Below are 20,890 nucleotides of genomic sequence, written 5' to 3'. Positions count from 1 at the left end.
AGGCAATCAAAACCACAAGAAATATTTAAGAAATAACACCAAGATTGTGGAAGTTTGGCAGTTTTTGTGTGTGAGAACATACCTGTAGTGTAGTTTGAACTCCAGCATGAACACTGTATTCCAACAATTCACTGTCAATCACTTTATTCATTCCCTTAAAAAAAGGAAAGTACACAAATAAACACTTCTATTTACCTCAAGCTGGTCTTGAGAACTGAAACTTGTTGGCTGCTAATGTACAGAACGTTTACCTGAGTATTTCAGCTAATTACATGACTGATTTCACAAAATTTCTCACCTCATCATCTTTGTCTCCGAATTGCGAGCCTGTATCCATACTTGTGGCCGTGACTATAGGATAAGGGCCCTCCTCTGGCTCCTTCATGAAAACTGGTTTGTCTTCCATGGAGATCCACTCCTGGTAAACTCGGACCACCTTTCGCATTGCCGCTGCCTCGCACATGGGAAGAAGAAACGCCTGCAGCAACCGGGAATATGAACATGTCAAGAAAGATACAAGGAAACTGTTCTCACTTTATGATAAATAACCATTTTTCCTTAACCTGTCGAAAGATCTCTGTGATGAAGTTGACGTTGGTTCTGGAGCTGGTCAGCACTCTTCTCACCACCTCCATGTCTGTCAGCTGCTCTTCATCCATGGAGCAGAGTGAGGAGGAGCTGGGCTCTCTCTCTGTCAGTGTAGATGTGTTCGAGTGGCTCTGTTCAGGTTCAGTCCCTGCACCTCCGGAGAGCTCCATGCTTCCTCCTCCTCGCCCACTTGAGCTTCCGCTTGCTTCAAGGTGGCTGTCAGATCGAATCCCTCCCCCACCGCTGTCCTCTGAGCTGCCTGTGGAGCGAGCTGCAAATCCAGCTGCTGCTCGCTGAAGGTAAGCAGAGACAGGGTCAGAGGTATTTTAAAATCTTTCGCATTTGCTTCTGCAAATTGAGCAGTTAAAACACAAGAACCAAGTGATGCATAATAATGTGCTCATACTTACCTGTATGTTCTTGGGGACATTCTCTCCCTCTGTTCCTGGGATGTGGGTATGTGTGTTGGGTCGTGGCTCGAGCCAGAAGGAAACCAGCCAGCGGATAAAGACAACTCGAGCCTGAAGGAAACTTTCCTTAGTGCAATACAGCGTTTCGCCGCTGTCCTGCTCTCTGCGCACAACACTGTAGTACGGCTTAGAACGCATAGGAGGCACATCTATGGATGACGGAGAGAGGAATATATATTTAAGGGGCACAGGATTAATTATGAGGTACAATCACCGAGTTTTGAGTCTGTTCTTGTTGTGCACAAAGTGAACACAACACAGTCATGTTGCATAGCTAATAAAAGCAGCACAGTGTGGAACAAACACCAGTCTTCTCAGAAAAGGACAGTGCTTACAACACAGCATCCTTCAAAGTGAGACTGTCAGAGCAGAGTTCTACTGTAACGTCCAGCAATGTTTGTAAACTATTCAAACGGCGATGCGACGACAGCTGGGTGCTCCACCATGATAATGAGCCAGGTCTCAGGGGCTCATGTTTCTCCTGTTCAGTTTTAGTAGGTAGAGCAGATCATTAATTAACTGGAGTCCATGCCGAATGTCCATTGGTGTAATGTGTGTGTGAATTGGTGAATGCAGCACTTTTAGTACCACAAAAGTGCTTTAAGTGTTTAGAAAGACCAAAACATGAGTTCATTTATCATTACTCCACTCCAGATTTGGCTCCCTCTTGTCTAAATTGAAGGGTCATTGTTTTCCCCAGTACACATCACAAATAAATAAATGTTTCTTTGGTTAAATAAGCTTATTTAGTAGATCTAAATGACTTAGTAGTACTAACCCAGCATGGGGCTGTAGAGGCTGGTTTCCATGGAGAAGTTGGGAAAGATGTGAGGAAGGTAGAACTTCCTGAAATGACCAAAGAGGAAACTGAAGCCACGTTCATGGTTCTCTTTACACCGCCACTCTAGAGACTTTGCCTGTTTGATAGAAACATAAACACACAGTTAGACAGACAGACAACCAAGCCTGTGTCGCACGGAGAGCAGAATAGGGTCAAGCAGAGAAGAGCACCATTGTTTTGGGGAAAAATGTTATCAGTGTGTGATGGCAGCAAGCAGAGGAAATACAAGCGCCAAGTTACTGTGTAGCAACAGGGGATGCAATTTGTATTTTAGGGGTTAATGATTCCAGTAAGGAACTAGGTCAATACCTAATTCACTGTCAGATGTGGCCACAACCAAATCAGTGAGTGATGCACCCAAAACTCGGTTTCTCCCATGCTTTTAGCGTGAGTTGCATTAGTAAGGCACTGCAACATGTGTAGTTATGCTGTGTTAACTGTGTTAGTAAAGAATCAAGATAATACCTGGTTTACCATGTATTTCAGTAGAGCTTCTAGGAAGTAGGCAGTGAGATCTTCCTGGTTCTTATCACCTGACTGGGGAGGAACAAGTGGAGTGATCTCTTCTGGAGTCACCTGAGCTGCAGAGAGGAAAAGAACAGAGTATGGTATGACATTAAAGGCTGCGAAATATCTTTAATATATTAGAGGTGCAAAAAAAAAGAAGTAATGTATCTATGAGTCTAATGCACTGTGTTTGAGAGTGTGTGTTGATAAAACTAACTCTCTGTCAAACTCAGTGGTGGGTTGATTAGAGTATCCAGGGTCCGTGGGGTCCCGTGGCAGAGCGGAGCCGGGAATCCAGGAATCAAACAGGCAAACATGCAGAGCTGCTCACGTTCTGCATTACTCTGTAAGGCCTGCATCCATAACAGGAACAAGCGCACACCTTCACGGCGGATCTACAATAACAAAAACAAACAAAAAAAATGAGAGGACGGGAGGGATAAATGAATGCATAAATGAACGCCCAGCAAAACTCAATGAACTCAGGCAACGTTGCAAAAAAGATTCTAGGTCCATAGGACTATCCAGTCCTGTGGACTCTGGATCAAGAGCCATGACTGACAGGTAAAGGAGTTTCACTGAATCACTGAGCAGTACCTTCAGAGAGTTCCCAGTGTGCAGCAGCTTCTTCAGAATCAGCCCTGAAAGAGAAAGGCATGTCAGCTTCATCACCTGCAGTGCACAGCTACTCTTACCTCTCTTTGAACTCAAGAAGTTGCCAGAAGCACTAAGATGCTTTGAGAGGCTGTTTGAGATTCAACATTACATATGGAGTAACCGTGTGAGTGGCCACAGTGTAAAATACTGGTTAAAAGTGAGTTACCAATGCTGTGGAACTGCCATCGGCTCTGGATTCTCTCGGGTAGGAGCTGAAGTATTTTCTAAATAAATGAAAAAGAGATTCACGTTAAGAGTGAGTCTTGCTATATTATTGATTACAGACAACCACCTCCAGCTGAACGTCAGCAAGACCAAGGAGCTGGTGGTGGACTTCAGAAGGGGTCAGCACAGAGACTACAAGCCCATTATCATCAATGGAGCTCCAGTGGAGAAGGTGCAGTCCTTCAAGTATCTTGGTGTCCACATCTCCTCAGACCTGACATGGGCTGCCCACATTCAGGTCCAGACCAAAAAGGCTAGGCAGCGCCTGTATCACCTACGACAACTGAGGAAGTTCAGGGTCTCTCCAAAGATCCTCAGGATTTTCTATACAGGCGCTGTGGAGAGCATCCTCACACAGAACATGACATCGTGGTTTGGGAACAGCTCTGTGAAGGACCAAAAAGCTCTCCAGAGAGTGATCCGTACAGCAGAACGCTGCTGCAGGACTGCTCTCCCCCCGCTTCAGGACACCTACACCAGGAGATGCCGGACTAGAGCAGCGCAGATACTGAAGGACCCGTCCCATCCTGGCAACAAACTGTTCCAACTTCTGCAATCTGGTAGAAGGTTCCGCATCTTCCGGGCAAGGACAGAGAGACTCAAGAGGAGCTTCTATCCCCAAGCCATCCGTGCCCTAAACACACACACCCGCCCTCTCACATCATCTATAATTGACTGAGACAGGACTCTTCCAGACACTAAACCAAGGCACAATGTACATTTCAATTCCTTTAATTTTAAATATGTTTATATTGTCTATCCTGTAAAATAGTCAGATGTCTATTCTTATTAATGTACAGAATTCACCTGCTTGCTGCTACTACTGCACATTCACCCAGTGTATATACTACATACACACACATATATACACACACACACACACACACATATATACACACACACATTATATATATATATATATATATATATATATATATATATATATATATATATATACACACACACACATATATATATATGATCATGGCCAAGCTTGAAACCTGGATCTCCCGTAGCCGGTTACCAAGATTACGTGAAGTACCCTCAGAAGGTCTGCTAGATGATGTTAATGCAGCACTACGGGCAATACCTACAACCACGATTACCGACACTAACAAGCTGATCTACAATACGGCAGCAGTGATCAGTGAGATGCTTGGCTACAAGTTGAACAGCCACAAGGGGCAGTACCCTCCATGGAGAAGGAGGCTAGAGGGCAAGATCAAAGTAGCACGGAGAGAGGTTAGCCAACTAACGGAGTTGCAGAAAGGTGCGACGAATAAGGTGCCTAAGAAATACAGCAAGCTGTCCATACCTGAGGCCTTGGAAACTGCCAAGCAAAGACTCACAGCCTTGGCCAGCCGCTTGAGGAGGTACACCAGAGAGATAGAAGGCAGGAGAATAAACCAGCTGTTCTCCACAGAACCAGCAAAGGTGCACTCTCAGTGGCAAGGGAACAATAAGAGAACAGCACCACCAAGGCTGGAGACAGAGCAATACTGGAAGAGCATATGGGAGAAGGACGCAACCCATAACGGCAATGCTCAGTGGCTAGTGGATCTGAGGGCAGACCACAGCGACCTCCCTGAACAGGGTCCAGTAACCATCACAGTGGCAGATATCCAAGAAAGGGTCTCCAGTATGAAGAGTTGGACAGCACCAGGGCCCGACATGGTTCACGCCTACTGGCTAAAGAAGCTGACTGCACTCCACGAGCGTCTGGCAGCACAAATGAACCAGCTGCTAGTTAACGAGAGACACCCGGAATGGCTAACCGAAGGTCGGACGGTCCTGATCCCCAAGGACCCCAAGAAGGGACCGGTCCCCTCCAACTACCGACCAATAACCTGCCTCAGTACTACATGGAAGCTCCTGTCAGGCATCATATCGGCTAAGATGAACAGGCACATGGGTCAATACATGAGTGGGACACAGAAAGGAATTGGCAAGAATACCAGAGGCGCAAAACACCAGCTACTGGTAGACAGAACAGTCAGCCGAGACTGCAAGACCAGACTGACCAACCTGTGCACTGCCTGGATTGATTACAAGAAGGCCTATGACTCAATGCCCCACAGCTGGATACTGGAATGCCTAGAATTGTACAAGATCAATGGGACCCTAAGAGCCTTCATCAGGAACTCAATGGGGATGTGGCGTACAACACTAGAGGCCAACTCCAAGCCCATAGCACAAGTCACCATCAAGTGCGGGATCTACCAAGGAGATGCTCTGTCCCCACTGCTGTTCTGCATAGGCCTGAACCCCCTCAGTGAGATCATTAACAAGACTGGCTACGGATACCGACTACGGAACGGAGCAGTTGTCAGCCACCTCCTGTACATGGATGACATCAAGCTGTATGCCAAGAGTGAACGAGACATCGATTCACTGATCCACACTACCAGGCTATACAGCAATGACATTGGAATGTCGTTCGGACTGGAGAAGTGTAGTCGGATGGTAACAAAGAGAGGGAAGGTAGTCAGAACTGAGGGGATTGAACTACCAGAAGGCAACATTGCAGACATAGAGGACAGTTACAAGTACCTGGGGATCCCGCAGGCAAATGGGAACCATGAAGAGGCCGCTAGAAAGGCTGCAACCACCAAGTACCTGCAGAGGGTCAGGCAAGTCCTGAGGAGTCAGCTGAATGGTAAGAACAAGATCCGGGCCATCAACACGTACGCCCTGCCCGTGATCAGGTACCCTGCTGGGGTAATAGGCTGGCCAAAGGAGGAGATAGAAGCCACTGACATAAAGACAAGAAAGCTCCTTACCATGCATGGAGGGTTTCACCCCAAGTCCAGCACCCTGAGGCTGTACGCTAAGCGGAAGGAAGGGGGCCGGGGACTGGTGAGTGTCAGCACCACAGTCCAGGATGAGACAACGAACATCCAAGAATACATTGGGAAGATGGCCCCAACTGACCGAGTGCTCAGTGAATACCTCAGGCAGCAGAAACCCAAGAAAGAGGAAGGAGACGAGGAACCATCATGGAAGGACAGGCCCCTGCACGGTATGTACCACCGGCAGATAGAGGAGGTGGCTGATATCCAGAAATCCTACCAGTGGCTGGACAAAGCTGGACTGAAAGACAGCACAGAGGCACTAATCATGGCAGCACAAGAACAAGCTCTGAGCACAAGATCCATAGAGGCTGGGGTCTATCACACCAGGCAAGACCCCAGGTGCAGGCTGTGTAAAGATGCCCCAGAGACAATCCAGCACATAACAGCAGGGTGCAAGATGCTAGCAGGCAAGGCATACATGGAACGCCATAACCAAGTGGCCGGCATAGTGTACAGGAACATCTGTGCCGAGTATAACCTAGAAGTCCCGAGGTCAAAATGGGAGATGCCCCCAAGGGTGGTGGAGAATGACGGAGCTAAGATCCTGTGGGACTTCCAGATACAGACGGACAAAATGGTGGTGGCTAACCAACCGGACATAGTGGTGGTAGACAAACAGAAGAAGACGGCCGTAGTGATCGATGTAGCGGTTCCGAATGACAGCAATATCAGGAAGAAGGAACACGAGAAGCTGGAGAAATACCAAGGGCTCAGAGAAGAGCTCGAGAGGATGTGGAGGGTGAAGGTAACGGTGGTCCCCGTGGTAATCGGAGCACTAGGTGCGGTGACTCCCAAGCTAGGCGAGTGGCTCCAGCAGATCCCGGGAATAACATCGGAGATCTCTGTCCAGAAGAGCGCAGTCCTGGGAACAGCTAAGATACTGCGCAGGACCCTCAAGCTCCCAGGCCTCTGGTAGAGGACCCGAGCTTGAAGGATAAACCGCCCACAGGGGCGTGCTGGGTGTTTTTTTATATATGTGTGTATATATAATATATATATATATATATATATATATATAATGTTTTTCCTCTACACCCCCCCCCACAATTTTTTTGCACATGTCGAGGAGCGTGTCAGGCTACATTTCACTGTGTGTTATACTTGTATAACTATGCATGTGACAAATAAAGAACCTTGACCTTGACCTTGATATTGCCCATTCATTGATGAATTCACCGGTTGGCTGGTTAATTTCTCATTCATGCAATGCAATAATGGAAAAATTGTTGCTATGTTTTCATTACATAGTTGCACTCTTATGGTATTATTGAAAGTTAATATCACAATGTAACTAATCAATCAACTGTTTATTGTTTGGCCAAAGTTCTTCAAGAAAATCAGCATTAAGCATCTTCCTTTATCTTAATTCTCACTGGAAATGTGCTCTGCCCAGCCCTGCTCTGAATTGAAAATATGTTGAGGGGCAAACGGAGGTCAGTAACACACACACACACACACACACACACACACACACACACACACACACACACACACACACACACACACACACACACACACACACACACACACACACACACACACACACACACACACACAGCTATCTTATCCTGGCTACACTAAGCACCACCACATGCCAGTGTCTTTTATTCAGTGGAATGATAGCCAGTGTTATGGCATCCATCGAGAACACCAACAGAGAGGCCGAGCGTTTGGAAGCACAAACACCTCTGTGGTTTAACAAAATGTCAGGGATCCACCGTGCAGCCACACTCTGTCCTGTTATTTATTTCTACCAACAAACCCCGACATTTTGAGGTCAGCTTCGTAGGACTGAATGTTGTAGAAAAAAATATCCCAGATATAACAGTTAGCTTTAAGATTCTGGCAACGACGTGCAAGTGCAAATGTGACATATCCTCAATGAAATCAAACTGTACAATACTTATAATCTAAAAATCTGTAAGGTTTCAAATACCTCAAAGATGAAGAGGATCGAGTCCAGCTCTTCCCTCTGAGATTTATGACCTGAAAAACAAAGAATAATTTATTTATGCCTACAATACCCGTTAAATCACCATTTTATACCACCTGTAATACTTACCTTTTTGCTTGAGGCTGACCTCAATGGTGACAAAATTCTCAAAGAAAACATAGTAGATATGAGAATAGTTCAGGTCGAAGAATTGCTTCAGCTCGGCCGGCTCCGCATTTTCTAAAAAAAATTAACGGTACAAAGGATCAGAGGGTCAACGAACATACACATTCAGGAGAATAGGAAAAAAATTAAAACGCAATAAATTCCCCTACATCTGCTTCAGCGTTTACACCCATTAACATGAATGTAACTTTACATTTTCTTAAACACATTTAATCTCTCATCCAAGAGGCTTAAAAATCCAGCCGCTTTCTTTCCAAGCTCCTTAGACTAACATGACTTGGATGACAGAGAACCTACACAGACATTAACCAAACATCACACACTCAACAAGACCTGGATATTCCTCTTAACAATCCCACCTCTGTACAAACAAAACATCGCATGTGCATCTTTAACTCGACCCCTCTAGTTTAAGAAATCAGAGATTTTCTTTTTACTTTGACTCTGTGAATAACCAATAACTGGGGAATAACAAGTCTTATAGGACACTGGCTTCAAGTATCTGATTTTAAAACAGATATTAAATAGTATTAAATAGTGAGAAATATAAAATGCTTCACAACTATCTTTTTGTGACAACTCACACTCATACGTGCCTGTCAAACTAAGACATCCTGTATTCCTCAGAGACAAACTGGGGTTGGAGCTTTTCTTGTTTATTTCCCAAATCTCTGGAATAGTTGACCTAAAATGTCATGAAAGGAAACTCTACTGATTACCAGAAACCCATAAAGAGACACTTTTTAAAAAAAATTGTCCGTTTAACTTGTGTTGTTGGTTTATGATGGTAACAGGAAATGGTGCTTTTTATAGTACCGCTGCAGAGGGGTACTAACCAGCAGGTTCAGCCACATTAGTGATCGAACACACTACAGATACAGAGAACATTTGTGTTATCAGTATCAGCCTGTATGTGCACTGTATCACTTCTGTGTGATTTCGTTTTAAATTAGCTTTCCTATGCTTGTTTCTTTTGTCTATTGTGCACCCCTGTAAAGCCTCTTAAACCTTTACACATGAAATACAAACACAAATCGACTCAACTACAAGTCAAAATTCATGCTTAAATGGAGAAAACACAGTGGTGAGAGGAAAATTCTCACTCTTCTTCACAGGAAGCATATTTAAATAAAATAACCCTACCACCATATATGGGCGCTCTAAATATACCCGTGTTATGTAAAGAAGCTGTAAAAACAACACACAGCTCAGTTTGTCATGCAAACAGTCTCTTTTCAAGAAGAAGGAAGTTTACTTGATGTGTTTTGCACCTCACCATTAATGGCAGCAGTTGAAAGAGACACACACACAAACACGCTGGTTTAAACACACTCATATTGAAACACAACCACCACTGTGGCTGAAGGTCATGCACAAACACGAATTTGGTCCCCATAGCCTAAAAAGCAAAACCGAAACACACCACAAGTTTTAAAAAGGCTGTGGTGTGATTCTGAATCTCTTAGCAAATGATGCAGAGTCTTTTCTGCTATTTCATCTGATTCAAACAGCAGGGATATATTTTCACTATGGATGACACACGATAAAACTTCGACCCTCTGTGCCCCATAATTTAACACCAGATGACCCACTGAGGATCCTGCAAAGAAGTGACCTTCTCAGAAGTTGTTCATTAAGCTCAATAACACAGTTGTAAGACGCACAGCATCATTATGGTGAATTCGCGTATTCTTGAAACAGACAACATGTTCATAAATAATATTTTTTCTTAATTCAGTGGTGCAGGTCTACAGTGCAATACTGTTAAAGCTCGAGTTCGCTAAACAAGCAAAAACAGAACTGAAAAAATTACTTGCGTTAACTCATAACAGGCCTTCATTTGTTAGTGGACAGAACAGAAGTTTAAGCATTTTGCTGATATTTTTGGCTGTTTTACAAACAAAAATGAATTTTATGCTTAAGTAAAACAGTTTTAAATCACAGTCCTTGTGATTTTGCTTCTTTTGAAGGCCAACACCTTTTTGGTTGTCCCAGAAATTTCCATATACAGGACAAACCCACTTTTGGCTGCTTCCTTATTCAAGGCGGTCGCCACAGTGGGTGGGGCGGCTTGTTTGATTTGGCAGATTTTTACCCCTGACACCCTTCCTGATGAAACTCCAAAGGAATTAGTGTCTCCAAAATCTGTATCTGGAAAGACAAACCCTTATATTCATAAATGTAACGACATATTTGTACAATATTCTCTTTAATCATTTATGCAGGCATGTATGGCTCTAGGAATTGTTTTTTTAATTAAGAATTTTCCTTGCAATGTATGGCAATTAAATGGCATATTAAAACAAATAAACAAAATCAGCTTTTAGGAATCATTCTATTTCTTTAAAAACATTTGTGTAACAAAAATGCTTCTGTTAAGTAATGCCATACAGTCTCATTACCTTACAGATTCTTACTACAGACTGTAAAGTGGCTGCACTAGTTGAGGACATCAGTTAATGTGTGATGGAGCACCAATGCAGTACAGCTTCAAGTTAATATTTTTCCCAGTCTGTCTAAACTTTAATTCTCCTCGCTGCTTGTTAAGTTATCGTTCATGCATTACTCCTAGTTGGATAGTCAACACATTGTTTGAATGTTTGCAGAATCTTAATGAGCTTGAAAGTCAACATTGGCACGACCACCTTTATTCTTAAACACAGTCTGAACGCTCTGAGGCAGCTTTCTTTTAACTTCTTTAAGTAGCCTTTAGGAATAGTTCTGCAGACTTCTTGACAGACATTCAAAGCTCTTCTTCGGATGTTGGCTACCTTTAGATGATCCCACAGTGGTTCAATAATGTTGAGGTCCAGGCTTTTGCGAGGCTAATCCATGACTGATAATGTTTATTTGTGTGTTTTTCTATCCAGATATGATTTCCTACTGTTGCCAATCCAATGGTGGATCTGATGGCACCTTTCTGTGTTTATTATTTATCAACATGACACAGCCTCCATCGTGTTTTACAGATGGCTACAGAAGCTGATTGTTGTACATCTTTCATGACCTCCTGCATACTTAATGACAATGACTTGAAGCAAAAATAAAAAAATTTGGATTCATCACACCATCAGACTTGTTGCAGCTGATTTTCAGTTGGCTTCTTAACACCCACCCTTCCACTGAGCTGACTTCTAATCAGGCTTTTGGACACAGCAGATGAACTGATCCAAACACCTATTACAAGTCTGTAAAATTGTGTTATCTTTGGCATTTTTATAACTTCGACTTGAGAAATGTGAAGAAATGGTGTGTTTTTGTTACAGATACAATTTAAAATTGGTTCTTTGCTAAGTTTTCTGTTTTGTGTATACACAAAGTTCATCCCTTGAGTTAAGTACCCTTTGTAATGCTTGAAGGTTTGCAGGTCAGTTTTAAGCGACATTAACCATAATATGAAAATGACCAGGAACAAAGACTGGACTGAAAATGGGTGAAAAAGTAGCCAATTTTAAAGAAACAAAAGAAAACAAAACAAAAAAACAACAACTTTGAAAGACCTTTAGAAAGCCTGCAAAACTTTACCTCAGGACCAAATTTAGAAAAAAAAATACAAAAAAGCAAAATATAAAGAAAGGGACAGTGGCTCGGGATGTTTGCACAGTACGCTGCAAGTTAAATCTGATTTTGTCCATTTAACTACATTTTGTGAAAAATCAAACTTTCAACATCATCTGGACATCCTTTTTGGACTTTTAAACAGAGAAAAGTTTTTATCAATTTGAATAAAATGAAACAAACAAAACTTTCTTCATCAAGACACGAGTAAAAAATAACAAATACATAAAAAAAAATAATAAAAAAAAAATCACTCATGACTCACTCTGAGGACTTAACTGGAATAATCTGAACACTGTTTCTTGCCTTGTATGAGAAAGTCTGACTGGACCACTACTGAACTCACAGTAAACATCTGTTCATCTGTAGTTAAGTTATTAGAATAGTAGAACAGCTGGTTTTAACTGAGGAGTTTATCACCAGGTTTCTTTTTTAAATAAAGCTCGTTTATGTAAAGAGAGAGGGGGTCTGGAATGAAGAAAGCCAAAAGGGATTTGGGAACAGTTGCTTATTAACCTGATTGCATAGCAGTGCAACAGCTCCTTTTACTCATTATGCCATAATAGGTGTGACCAGTTTTGAAAACCTAAAAATTGCTCAAGAGTCTTAGTGCTCCTGTCTGCTTCCCACAACGGCTGGAACAACAACAACAACAACAACATGAACAAATACTTAACTGCTGCAGTTAACAATTCTTCAGTGTTGTGCAAATGAAAACCACTTTCTTCATTTCATATGGCAACTTGACTGCAAAACATGTCTTTAGCCATTATTCAGTCATCTGCTTCCTTTCAGACCATTTCACTTCAAGTGTGTTTATGTCTCAGCCTCTTATCATGGTCCTGTGTTCCCAATAGAGAACAGGGAGGGGGCACACCCCTTTCCTTTTCTGTCTTGCACACACATACACAAACACAGACACCAGTAACTTTTACAATAGAAACAGGAAGCCGAGCTACTGGACACAGAGAGGAAATAGTAGAGGCTATTTCCCTCTCTGGTCGGTGTGGGAGTGTGTCAGTGAAAGACACTCATCCATCACTTTAATACCCTGCTATCTTCCTTTATTCTCCCACGCATTCATAACCCTGAATGTGGTGTTGTGTTGCAACACATCTTAACACATGTTAAGAAAACATTCAGCATTTCTCACACATCAGGCCTTTCCCCAAAACTCACACAGGCACGCCCCTGCAGCAACCAGAGAAGCCTGGCAAACGGCCTGAAGCATCACTGAGGTTGTTTAGATGTTCAACGCGCATCACACCTGATTTTATTTTATCCAAACACCCCATGCCAAACTCCATTCATAAATCTGACGATGTAATGGTATTGCTAAACAATCAATATAAATAACAGCCTTAAAGCTTCCCCTTTAACTCGACAGCAGAAGCAGCCAGGCTCCTTTAAAATTCACTTCGTATATTGAGAGTTACATATCCATCATTCTGACGGTAAAAGGGGGAGAAACTATGACTTCAGAGATAAACAATTCAGAAAAAATAATATAACCTTACAAAATGTTTGATGAAAGAAAACGGACATGATGCCGAATTAATGAGACAATTTCAAAATATTCTTCTGTGTTCTGGTTTGTGAAAAGAAATCCGGCGTGTCTCTCTACAATCGAGTCAACTTTGAACTTGGAGATTTTCTGACTTGAGTTTGGTGTGGCATGCACCAAGGCAGTAAACTGAAATCTAGAAGCTAAGCTGTTCGCCCTTTAATAATGCTTTCTAACTTACCTATGACTATTCTGAGATGCTTGAGCCTCGTCAGCACGTCCTTCTTTGGGTCCAGCACTTTCTGTGTGGATTTTTTAACGTCCCCATGAGGTTTTTTGGAAAACATTCCTGAGGCAGGAGACGCAAGAATGCGATGGTAGACAGCAAGGAGGAGCTAGCCTGTGTAGCCAGCTAATCTTCAAACTATAACGAAAAACGTGTCTCCCGGAGCATTAGCAGCCCTCCGCAACAGCGTGGAGTATTTCTACGGGTAAAAAATTATCAGAGAAACTCATTCTCTTTAAACTAAGACAAATATGTACAGCGTAGCGGGGCAACGCATCCATCCATTGCACCTCCCTTCTCCACAACAGTCACTAGCTGCTTAGTTAGAAAACATCATGGCGGAGGAGGGGAGGGGGGGAAACAAAATAATAGATAGCAGATAAATTCAACGCAAAAATGCCACAGTAATAAGCAAAATTTCTATCCCGTTTGTCATAAATATCACACAGATCTTACATACTTTGGACATACGTGGATTTTAATCTTTTAATGTTTTAAACGTGCAGGATTCTGTTCGAACTCTCCGCCTCAAGCTAGAGCGGTGAAACATGGGTAATGTAGTTTAAGCTTCCACAGTGGTCCTCTATTCATTAGACTATTCTAGATAAAAAAAACTACAATTCCCAAAACAAATAAAGGCGTCCTGCAGAGATTTGTTTTTAGCTTAGCTGGAGCACACGAGTGTAATTGTAACTGAGGTATAACGATAAGTTTTTACTTTTTTCCCAACACATCCTGCAAAGTACCACCTATCTTGTAAGATGTGAGTCAGTTAAAGCTTGCTTGTTTGTATATATTTGTAATTAAGTAGTGATAGTTTTTCTTGCTACTTGACTATATTCTCTTGCTAACGTGCTAACGAAATGCTAATACTGCTGTCGTGTATTGTTTTTTTTGAATAATTTAATAATTTCAAAGCTAAGCTAGGGAGAGCTTAGCGAATAAACTAGCATAAGCAATAAAATAGTGTGTACGATTATTGTCTATAATATTCAAACACCTTGAGGATACTTTTCAAGTTCCACCATTAAAAACAGTTAACTGAAGAAAAATGTGTATGAGAAGTCGTTCACTACGAACAGTATAAACAAATATCCCACATTATTAGCTTCTTTAGTTAAGCTGAATATTACACAGGTAAATGTGAGTCAAAAAAATCACCTGGTTGATCAACGATCGCTGGATATATGAAGGACGTAATCAAACTAAAAACCCAGAAATAATTCTAAGTTAAGAAGTTATATAATTTTATTAGCAGGAAAAAACAGAGTTGATGTTCTTTAGCAATACATTTGTTAGTGATATTTAATTAATTCGGGATGAGCGCATCAATCAGAGCAGCAACTGAACTATTAACGTTTTAATCAACCTACTAGTTGTGGCATGCTGATTTGTAATTTCCCTTAGTGTTTTAAATAATCTAGAGAAAACATATGGTAGGATGTGAAGAAAGGAACTGCGGTACTGCATGAGGAAGTCAGAGGTGGCAGAGAAGTGTGTGATCATGGTGAGGGAGGTGTAACAGTGAAACAGCAAGGAGGAGAGGTAGGGAGGGGACATGAGTTTAAATACCGGGGTCAACCATCCAGAGCAATGAACAGTGTACAAAAGAGGTGAAGAAGAGAGTGACTACCATCAGTAAAATATAGGAGTTCTGCTGCCTAACAAATAATTGAATATTGTATGTGCAACTGGCAAAACAACCTGGCTATGTTTCTGTCCCACACCAGTAACCTGACGCAGAGTTGCCGCCATGCCATTGCACCGTGACCGGGAGAAAAAGGAGAGTACAGCTGAGGAGATGGAGGCGGAGGAACATGAGCAGGAGGCATCAAGCTCAGAGGAGGAGGACTCTGACACTTCCTCTGTCTCTGAGGATGGAGACAGCTCAGGTGAGAAACACTGGTCGCAGGAAATGAGCAGAACATTCCTGTACAGCTGTCATTAAAAATGAATACTTGAGTGAATCAATCAGATTTTACAAAGTTGTCAAAGCTTCAACTGAATATCATTATATTCCTACTCAGCAGAGTTTTCTTACATAGCCACCGAGTTGCTCCCTTCTTCCATCAAAGACTAGTTTCATACCAAAGGTGTGTTTGTTTTATGCTGTTCTAGAAATGGATGAGGTGGACTGTGAGCGGAGAAGAATGGAGTGTCTGGATGAAATGTGCAACTTGGAGAAGCAATTCACTGATCTCAAAGACCAGTAAGACTGACTCTTTGCTTCAAATGGGAGTTGTTTTAGGAAAGTCATATAACAGTGAGTTGCATCCATATTTACTCCTGCGTCTGTGTACAGGTTGTATCGTGAGCGTCTCAGTCAGGTTAACAGCAAGCTGGCAGAGGTGGAGGCTGGCCGGGCGGCAGAATATCTGGAGCCTCTGGCAGTACTGCTGGAGAACATGCAGGTCCGCACCAAGGTGGCAGGTAACTTAAATGCATAGACACCTTCACATCACACTTGCATTTGTTGTTTATGTAGCCAGCTGTGCAATGCCTTCTGGTAGAGTTGCAGTTTGTGCAGCAGGGTGTTGAGTTGCCTGCTTTGCATTTGCAGAAAGTTGACATGTAACCTAGTAACATGAATTAAAAGTGAAATGTTTGCAGAAACACATTTTGTGTGCCTTTTTTTGTAATTACAGAAAAAGTGTGTAAGCCAATGTGTTGTTTTCAATTTAAAATCCAGGAGTAGTATTTAATCAAAGTATTTATTTAATCAAACATGGTCAGTGACTGTATGGCTGTAAGTGGCTGTGGGAAACGCTGTCTAAAGTACACATAGGCAAAATACATCTAGTGGATAATGCAAGTCCATCCTGCAACAAATTAGTAACAAGCAGCATTCTAATAAGGAAGACTGCTGTTGGTGTGTTTAATCAATAACCTGTGCATTGGTGCATATCAGACTGCTGGCAAGATGTAGCCTAATTTAAATATACATTGCATCCATTCAGAATTTTTTTTTATATATCAACTATTAACTATGTAAAGATTTACATTAGCCAGTTTTTGCATGCTATCTAAGTCACAGTATGGAAATGTGGAGCAATCCTCAAGTGCAAAATCCCCACTGTGAGAAACCACACGATGTGGTGAATTTGAATTTTGCTGTTTGCATCTGGCCTCAGCACTGAAGTGGTGTTTTAGGACCTCTTAAACAGACTCTTGGGGAAAAGTGCTGGCCCAGGTTAAGTTAGATAGCACAGAGATGGTGTCATTACTTGGAACGTGCAAAAGCAAGTTTCTTTTTTTTTTTGACACGCCCTTTCAAATAAAGGTGTTATTAGTAATAGCACAAGTTCTTTGACACACTGATCTCTTTATTCATTTGGATATTGTGTGTCTCTCTCCGTCTTTGGCAGGTATCTACAGAGAGTTGTGTTTGGAGTCTGTGAAGAACAAATACGACTGTGAGATCCAGGCAGCATGTCAACACTGGGAGGTTGGACACACCGTTTAATATACCAAACTATTTTTTATTTATTTAGATATGTGGTAATGCAATTGTTTTCTCTGTATTATTATATGGTCTTTATATTATAAAGGGCTTTGAGGTGATTACTGCTGTGATTTGGCGCTTTATAAATAAAACTGAATTGATCCAGTCTGTGTGTATGATTATGTGTTTTATGTGTTATTTTGACTCTGTGTGTGCAGAGTGAGAAGCTGCTGCTGTTTGATACAGTGCAGAATGAGCTGGAGGAGAAAATCCGAAGACTAGAGGAGGACAGGCACAGCATTGATATTACATCAGGTAACACAGTCATTCACGTTGTTTGATTACGTTTGTACCCTCCCACCATATACGGGAAGTCACGTTACAATGAATGCAAAGACAAAACATTTGAGTTTTTGTTTTTATTTTTCTATCAGAGCTGTGGAATGATGAGCTGTCAGGAAGGAAGAAGAGGCGAGATGCTTTAAGTCCAGATAAGAAGAGGAGACGCCCGTCGGTGGTGTCTGATATCCTTCTAATGTCTTTACTCTTGCTCATAATGATTCTACTCCTAAATAACTTAACTACTTGTGCTGTAGCCATGTGTCTGATTACATTTCATCCCTGCTCTGGCAGTCAGTCACTGTCCTTAACTCTGCTTACGTCCATATATTGTCTACATGCTACCAGATCTGGACATCCTAGAGGACTGGACCGCGATCAGGAAGGTATGTGTTAATGTGCAGGACTCCACCCTCTTTCTTATTTCTCAGGTTGTGTATTCCTGATTCCTTTTTCTTGCCTCCTCTCCTGAGGCTCTTGCTTGTGAGCCATCTTTTCATAATGTGACATGTGGCACATCTGGAATCCTCATCAGTTTTCACCTTGAGAAATTGAAGCAACAACTGTCTACAAAGTACGTCCCTCTCCTCCAGAAGCATTTTAGGAATTAAGACATCTAATATGTACTGAGATTGATTTCCAAGTCATAGGCAGAAGGATGAGGAGGCACAAAATTCAGAAATGCGAAAATCCTCTTATCTTTGTCTCTTTGTGGCGGTTTATTGTGTGTTTAGGCAACATTTAACAATCATGTGTGTGTTCACCCAGGCCGTGGCTACGCTCGGGCCTCACAGAGGGAGATCTGACTCTGAGAGCTCTGCGTTCCCATTCAGACCTGACAGAAGCAGGCCCATTCTAAACTGCTGAGACACCCACACAAGCAGCCGCATAGGAAAAAACACCTCAAGGACCTCCAACACGGAAACCTCTACATGACACATGGTGGCATTCAGGTCTGCAGTCATAAAAACGCACACAGCAGGACATTTCTCAGTCTTCACAGAATCCTCTGCACTTCTCAGCTGACAGTGATTCCACCTGTCTGTGAGATGATTGGTCAAGCTGCCTCTCCTGCCAACCATCATGACTTTAATAGATAAACAGGAACGGAAGCATTATTGATCACCGCTCGTATGTTTGGGTATTGCTGCTTTATTTCACACTCAGGCTCTGTAGACGGTTTCAGCCGACACAGGTTTTTGTAGTTTGTTAAGAAAACCACAACAATTAAAACAAACATCTCATGTTAAATGTTATGAAAACGGCTCAGCGCGTAAAAGCCATTGATGCTACAGCTTAAGCATCACTGAACCTGTTCCTTCAAAATGCTTTTCAGTCAGTGTTTAGATTTTGAATACATCCATTCACTTCGGATGCACAGATGGCCTTCATTAAAAATTTAAATGCTTCTCAAAGGTCGTATGCGGTGAGGTTGGTGTCCTCGCTCCACATTGTGGTTGCCTTGAGTGAGTTAATTGGTGAGCTTATGCTGGTAAAATGGGCGGGAGTATGAAAACGAGTCATTTGTTTAAGCAAACATTTCAGCCGAGCATCAAATTCACATCAAGTCTGACTTTTTACAGCTTGCAAACTCTGTGTCGATTATTGGTTGGTAAAGAAATCAGTCGTTCTGTGCTCAACAAGGTCGAGGACTTGGTTTGACTTCAGATTCACCATGTGTTTTGCTGTAGGTTTTCAAATTTCAGGCTTCCAGTGACTAAGTGGGGGGAGAATACAAGTTCATCAATGATGCCATAAAATATATGGGTTTTTTTGTTTGTCTGTTTTTTTGCCTTTAATACAGTTTACTTTTTGAAGACCATCCATGAGATATTTTACGAAACCAATAAAAGGGGTTATTTGGAAAAGAGTAATGCACAGAATTCCTGTCAGTGAGCTGACTTACAAAGACTTTTTGTCATTAGTGTAAGAGTAAAAACAGGCATTTTTCTTTTCAGTCTGCCTTGTTCATACAGTACAGTGTTTATGGACAGTCAAGGCACATTCCTCTGGCTTGTAGTGATGGAATGCTAAAACAGCGGTCTCTGTAATGTGCTGAAAGAATTATCCACCAATACCAGATCTTACTTTGAAGGAAGTGAGCCAGATCTGTGCTGAGACTGACCAGAAAGTTTCATTAAATTCTGTTTGGTTATTTTAGCATAATCCAGTGGATATAAAGAGCAGAAGGTGGACTATTTTAAGTGAGGGCTAAATGTTATGTATAAACAGCACATGAAAAGTTATCATTCTGCAGGTGTTGCATCCTCTTCTCTCACATCTACCTCTTTTCTCTCTCTCTCTCATGCTCTTCAAAGTACAGTTCACATTTTTCCTCATGAACGTGTAAATGCTGGCATCTTTATGAACACCGTTAGGTAACTTAGTGGTTGGCATGGTTGTTCAAATTTGTTGGCATTGTTTCGTTGTTATAAAGCCTGCAGAAATGTTAATTGTACGTGGTGGTGGGGGGAGTTAAGCCAACAAAATCCTTTAATCAGTCATCTCACGGTTGATGATGAAACAAAACTGCCATTTGATAGCATCGTTTTTTATGTATAGGTTCTGGGGATGTAATATCCAAAAGTTTGGACAATAGGTTTTCACTTGCCCTTTTCTTGTTTATCATGTTGATGATTTTACAATTAAAAGTTGTTTTATAAACATGTCCTTTAGGCGTCTTTGTGAAAGCGCTGTCGGCAGAGCTACTTCCTCTCGATTTCAGCCTCGCATCTTTGCCACTGATTGCTTCATTAATACCAATGAAATATTTAGCAACTTTCTGCAGTGGAGCTCACAGAGTGCTTCCACATCTTTAAAGGAAGCAGCAATGGATGCAGGAACTAAATGGGGAAAAACCTGTCGGGCTCTCAAAGTATACACTGTGTACTCTTAATGAAATAATAGAGCAGATGTATTTCCTCTTTCAGAAGAACGTGCAGTATTCTCCTACATTACCTAATGATTACAACAGGTTAGAGGATATACAGTTACTATTTAGTAACTGTATATCCTTCTACTGTTTTTAAGTTGTGGCAGGATGGCCCTGCAATTTTTTTTTTTTTTTCCATGTCTCAAATCTACTTGATGTAACTGACTGACTAATGTAAATCCAAATAAATATGCCCCTGTAATATAATAATTTGTACACACAAATACTGTATAGCAATATATTAAATAGGCTACACTAGCTCCTAAAAGCAAAAGAAGTTCCATCAGATTAAGTTACAGCATCAAAACATGTTGATTCAAAGTTCCACGGCGGAGGACTAGCAGGCATTTAAATGCATTTTAAGTTTTACAGTTGATAAAGACTTCATTCATACTAAGAGATACACAATTAAATGACAAAAGTTCTAACCCCCTATTAAAACTTTAATTATAGGACAGTCTGGGTAATGAGCTAGCAGATCTTTTTCTCAAGTTTTACATGTTTAATGTTGACAGAAACTTTCTATTAAGCTGTATATTTACAGGGAGAAATTTGCATAATTATGACTGA

The 20,890-nt window shown here is 41.7% G+C and overlaps 2 protein-coding genes across 9 annotated transcripts in view; one reads left to right on the top strand and one right to left on the bottom strand.

The window, feature by feature from the left end:
* Positions 1-13,949, bottom strand: part of ralgapa1 (Ral GTPase activating protein catalytic subunit alpha 1) — a 79,969-nt gene extending 66,020 nt beyond the window's left edge. For 3 of the 6 annotated variants that reach the window (XM_012921326.4, XM_023155322.3, XM_012921328.3), the window contains exons 1-12: positions 13,563-13,948; positions 8,203-8,313; positions 8,077-8,126; positions 3,230-3,287; positions 3,004-3,047; positions 2,624-2,801; positions 2,365-2,480; positions 1,837-1,975; positions 999-1,207; positions 564-881; positions 299-478; positions 83-154 (exon numbers count right to left, since the gene is read on the bottom strand). In XM_012921326.4, the coding sequence (XP_012776780.3) occupies positions 83-154; positions 299-478; positions 564-881; positions 999-1,207; positions 1,837-1,975; positions 2,365-2,480; positions 2,624-2,801; positions 3,004-3,047; positions 3,230-3,287; positions 8,077-8,126; positions 8,203-8,313; positions 13,563-13,668 (1,581 nt within the window). In that variant the 5' untranslated portion in view covers positions 13,669-13,948. Of the gene's footprint in view, positions 1-82; positions 155-298; positions 479-563; positions 882-998; positions 1,208-1,836; positions 1,976-2,364; positions 2,481-2,623; positions 2,802-3,003; positions 3,048-3,229; positions 3,288-8,076; positions 8,127-8,202; positions 8,314-13,562 lie in introns of all 6 variants that reach the window. The other 3 variants (XM_024806275.2, XM_076877587.1, XM_012921329.4) reach the window with 3 other exon arrangements.
* A 300-nt stretch (positions 13,950-14,249) lies between these two features.
* On the top strand, positions 14,250-20,056 carry brms1la (BRMS1 like transcriptional repressor a). 3 transcript variants are annotated; one of them, XM_004559317.3, is made up of 9 exons: positions 14,250-14,305; positions 15,338-15,499; positions 15,726-15,816; positions 15,910-16,037; positions 16,973-17,052; positions 17,268-17,364; positions 17,484-17,573; positions 17,710-17,774; positions 18,157-20,056. In XM_004559317.3, exons 2-9 carry the CDS (start codon positions 15,361-15,363, stop codon positions 18,253-18,255), a joined length of 789 nt encoding a protein of 262 aa, XP_004559374.1. In that variant the 5' UTR covers positions 14,250-14,305; positions 15,338-15,360; the 3' UTR covers positions 18,256-20,056. The 3 variants fall into 3 exon arrangements, with proteins under 3 accessions (XP_004559374.1, XP_004559372.1, XP_023011097.1); XM_004559315.3 differs by having other exon boundaries at positions 14,279-14,370; XM_023155329.3 differs by lacking the exon at positions 14,250-14,305 and adding an exon at positions 14,326-14,363.
* Positions 20,057-20,890: the final 834 nt, after the last annotated feature.

The sequence above is a fragment of the Maylandia zebra genome, linkage group LG19 (genome assembly GCF_041146795.1).
Source record: "Maylandia zebra isolate NMK-2024a linkage group LG19, Mzebra_GT3a, whole genome shotgun sequence".
In the NCBI taxonomy this organism is placed as follows: Eukaryota; Metazoa; Chordata; class Actinopteri; order Cichliformes; family Cichlidae; genus Maylandia; species Maylandia zebra.
Note: the sequence above shows the minus strand (reverse complement) of the source record. Positions and strands in the feature narration are given on the sequence as shown.

Coding starts and splice junctions, on each gene's coding strand:
- brms1la (XM_004559317.3), top strand. CDS start 15,361: ATGCCATTGCACCGTGACCGGGAGAAAAAGGAGAGTACAGCTGAGGAG. Junction 15,817..15,909: donor TTCACTGATCTCAAAGACCA/GTAAGACTGACT, acceptor GTCTGTGTACAG/GTTGTATCGTGAGCGTCTCA. Junction 16,038..16,972: donor GGTCCGCACCAAGGTGGCAG/GTAACTTAAATG, acceptor CGTCTTTGGCAG/GTATCTACAGAGAGTTGTGT.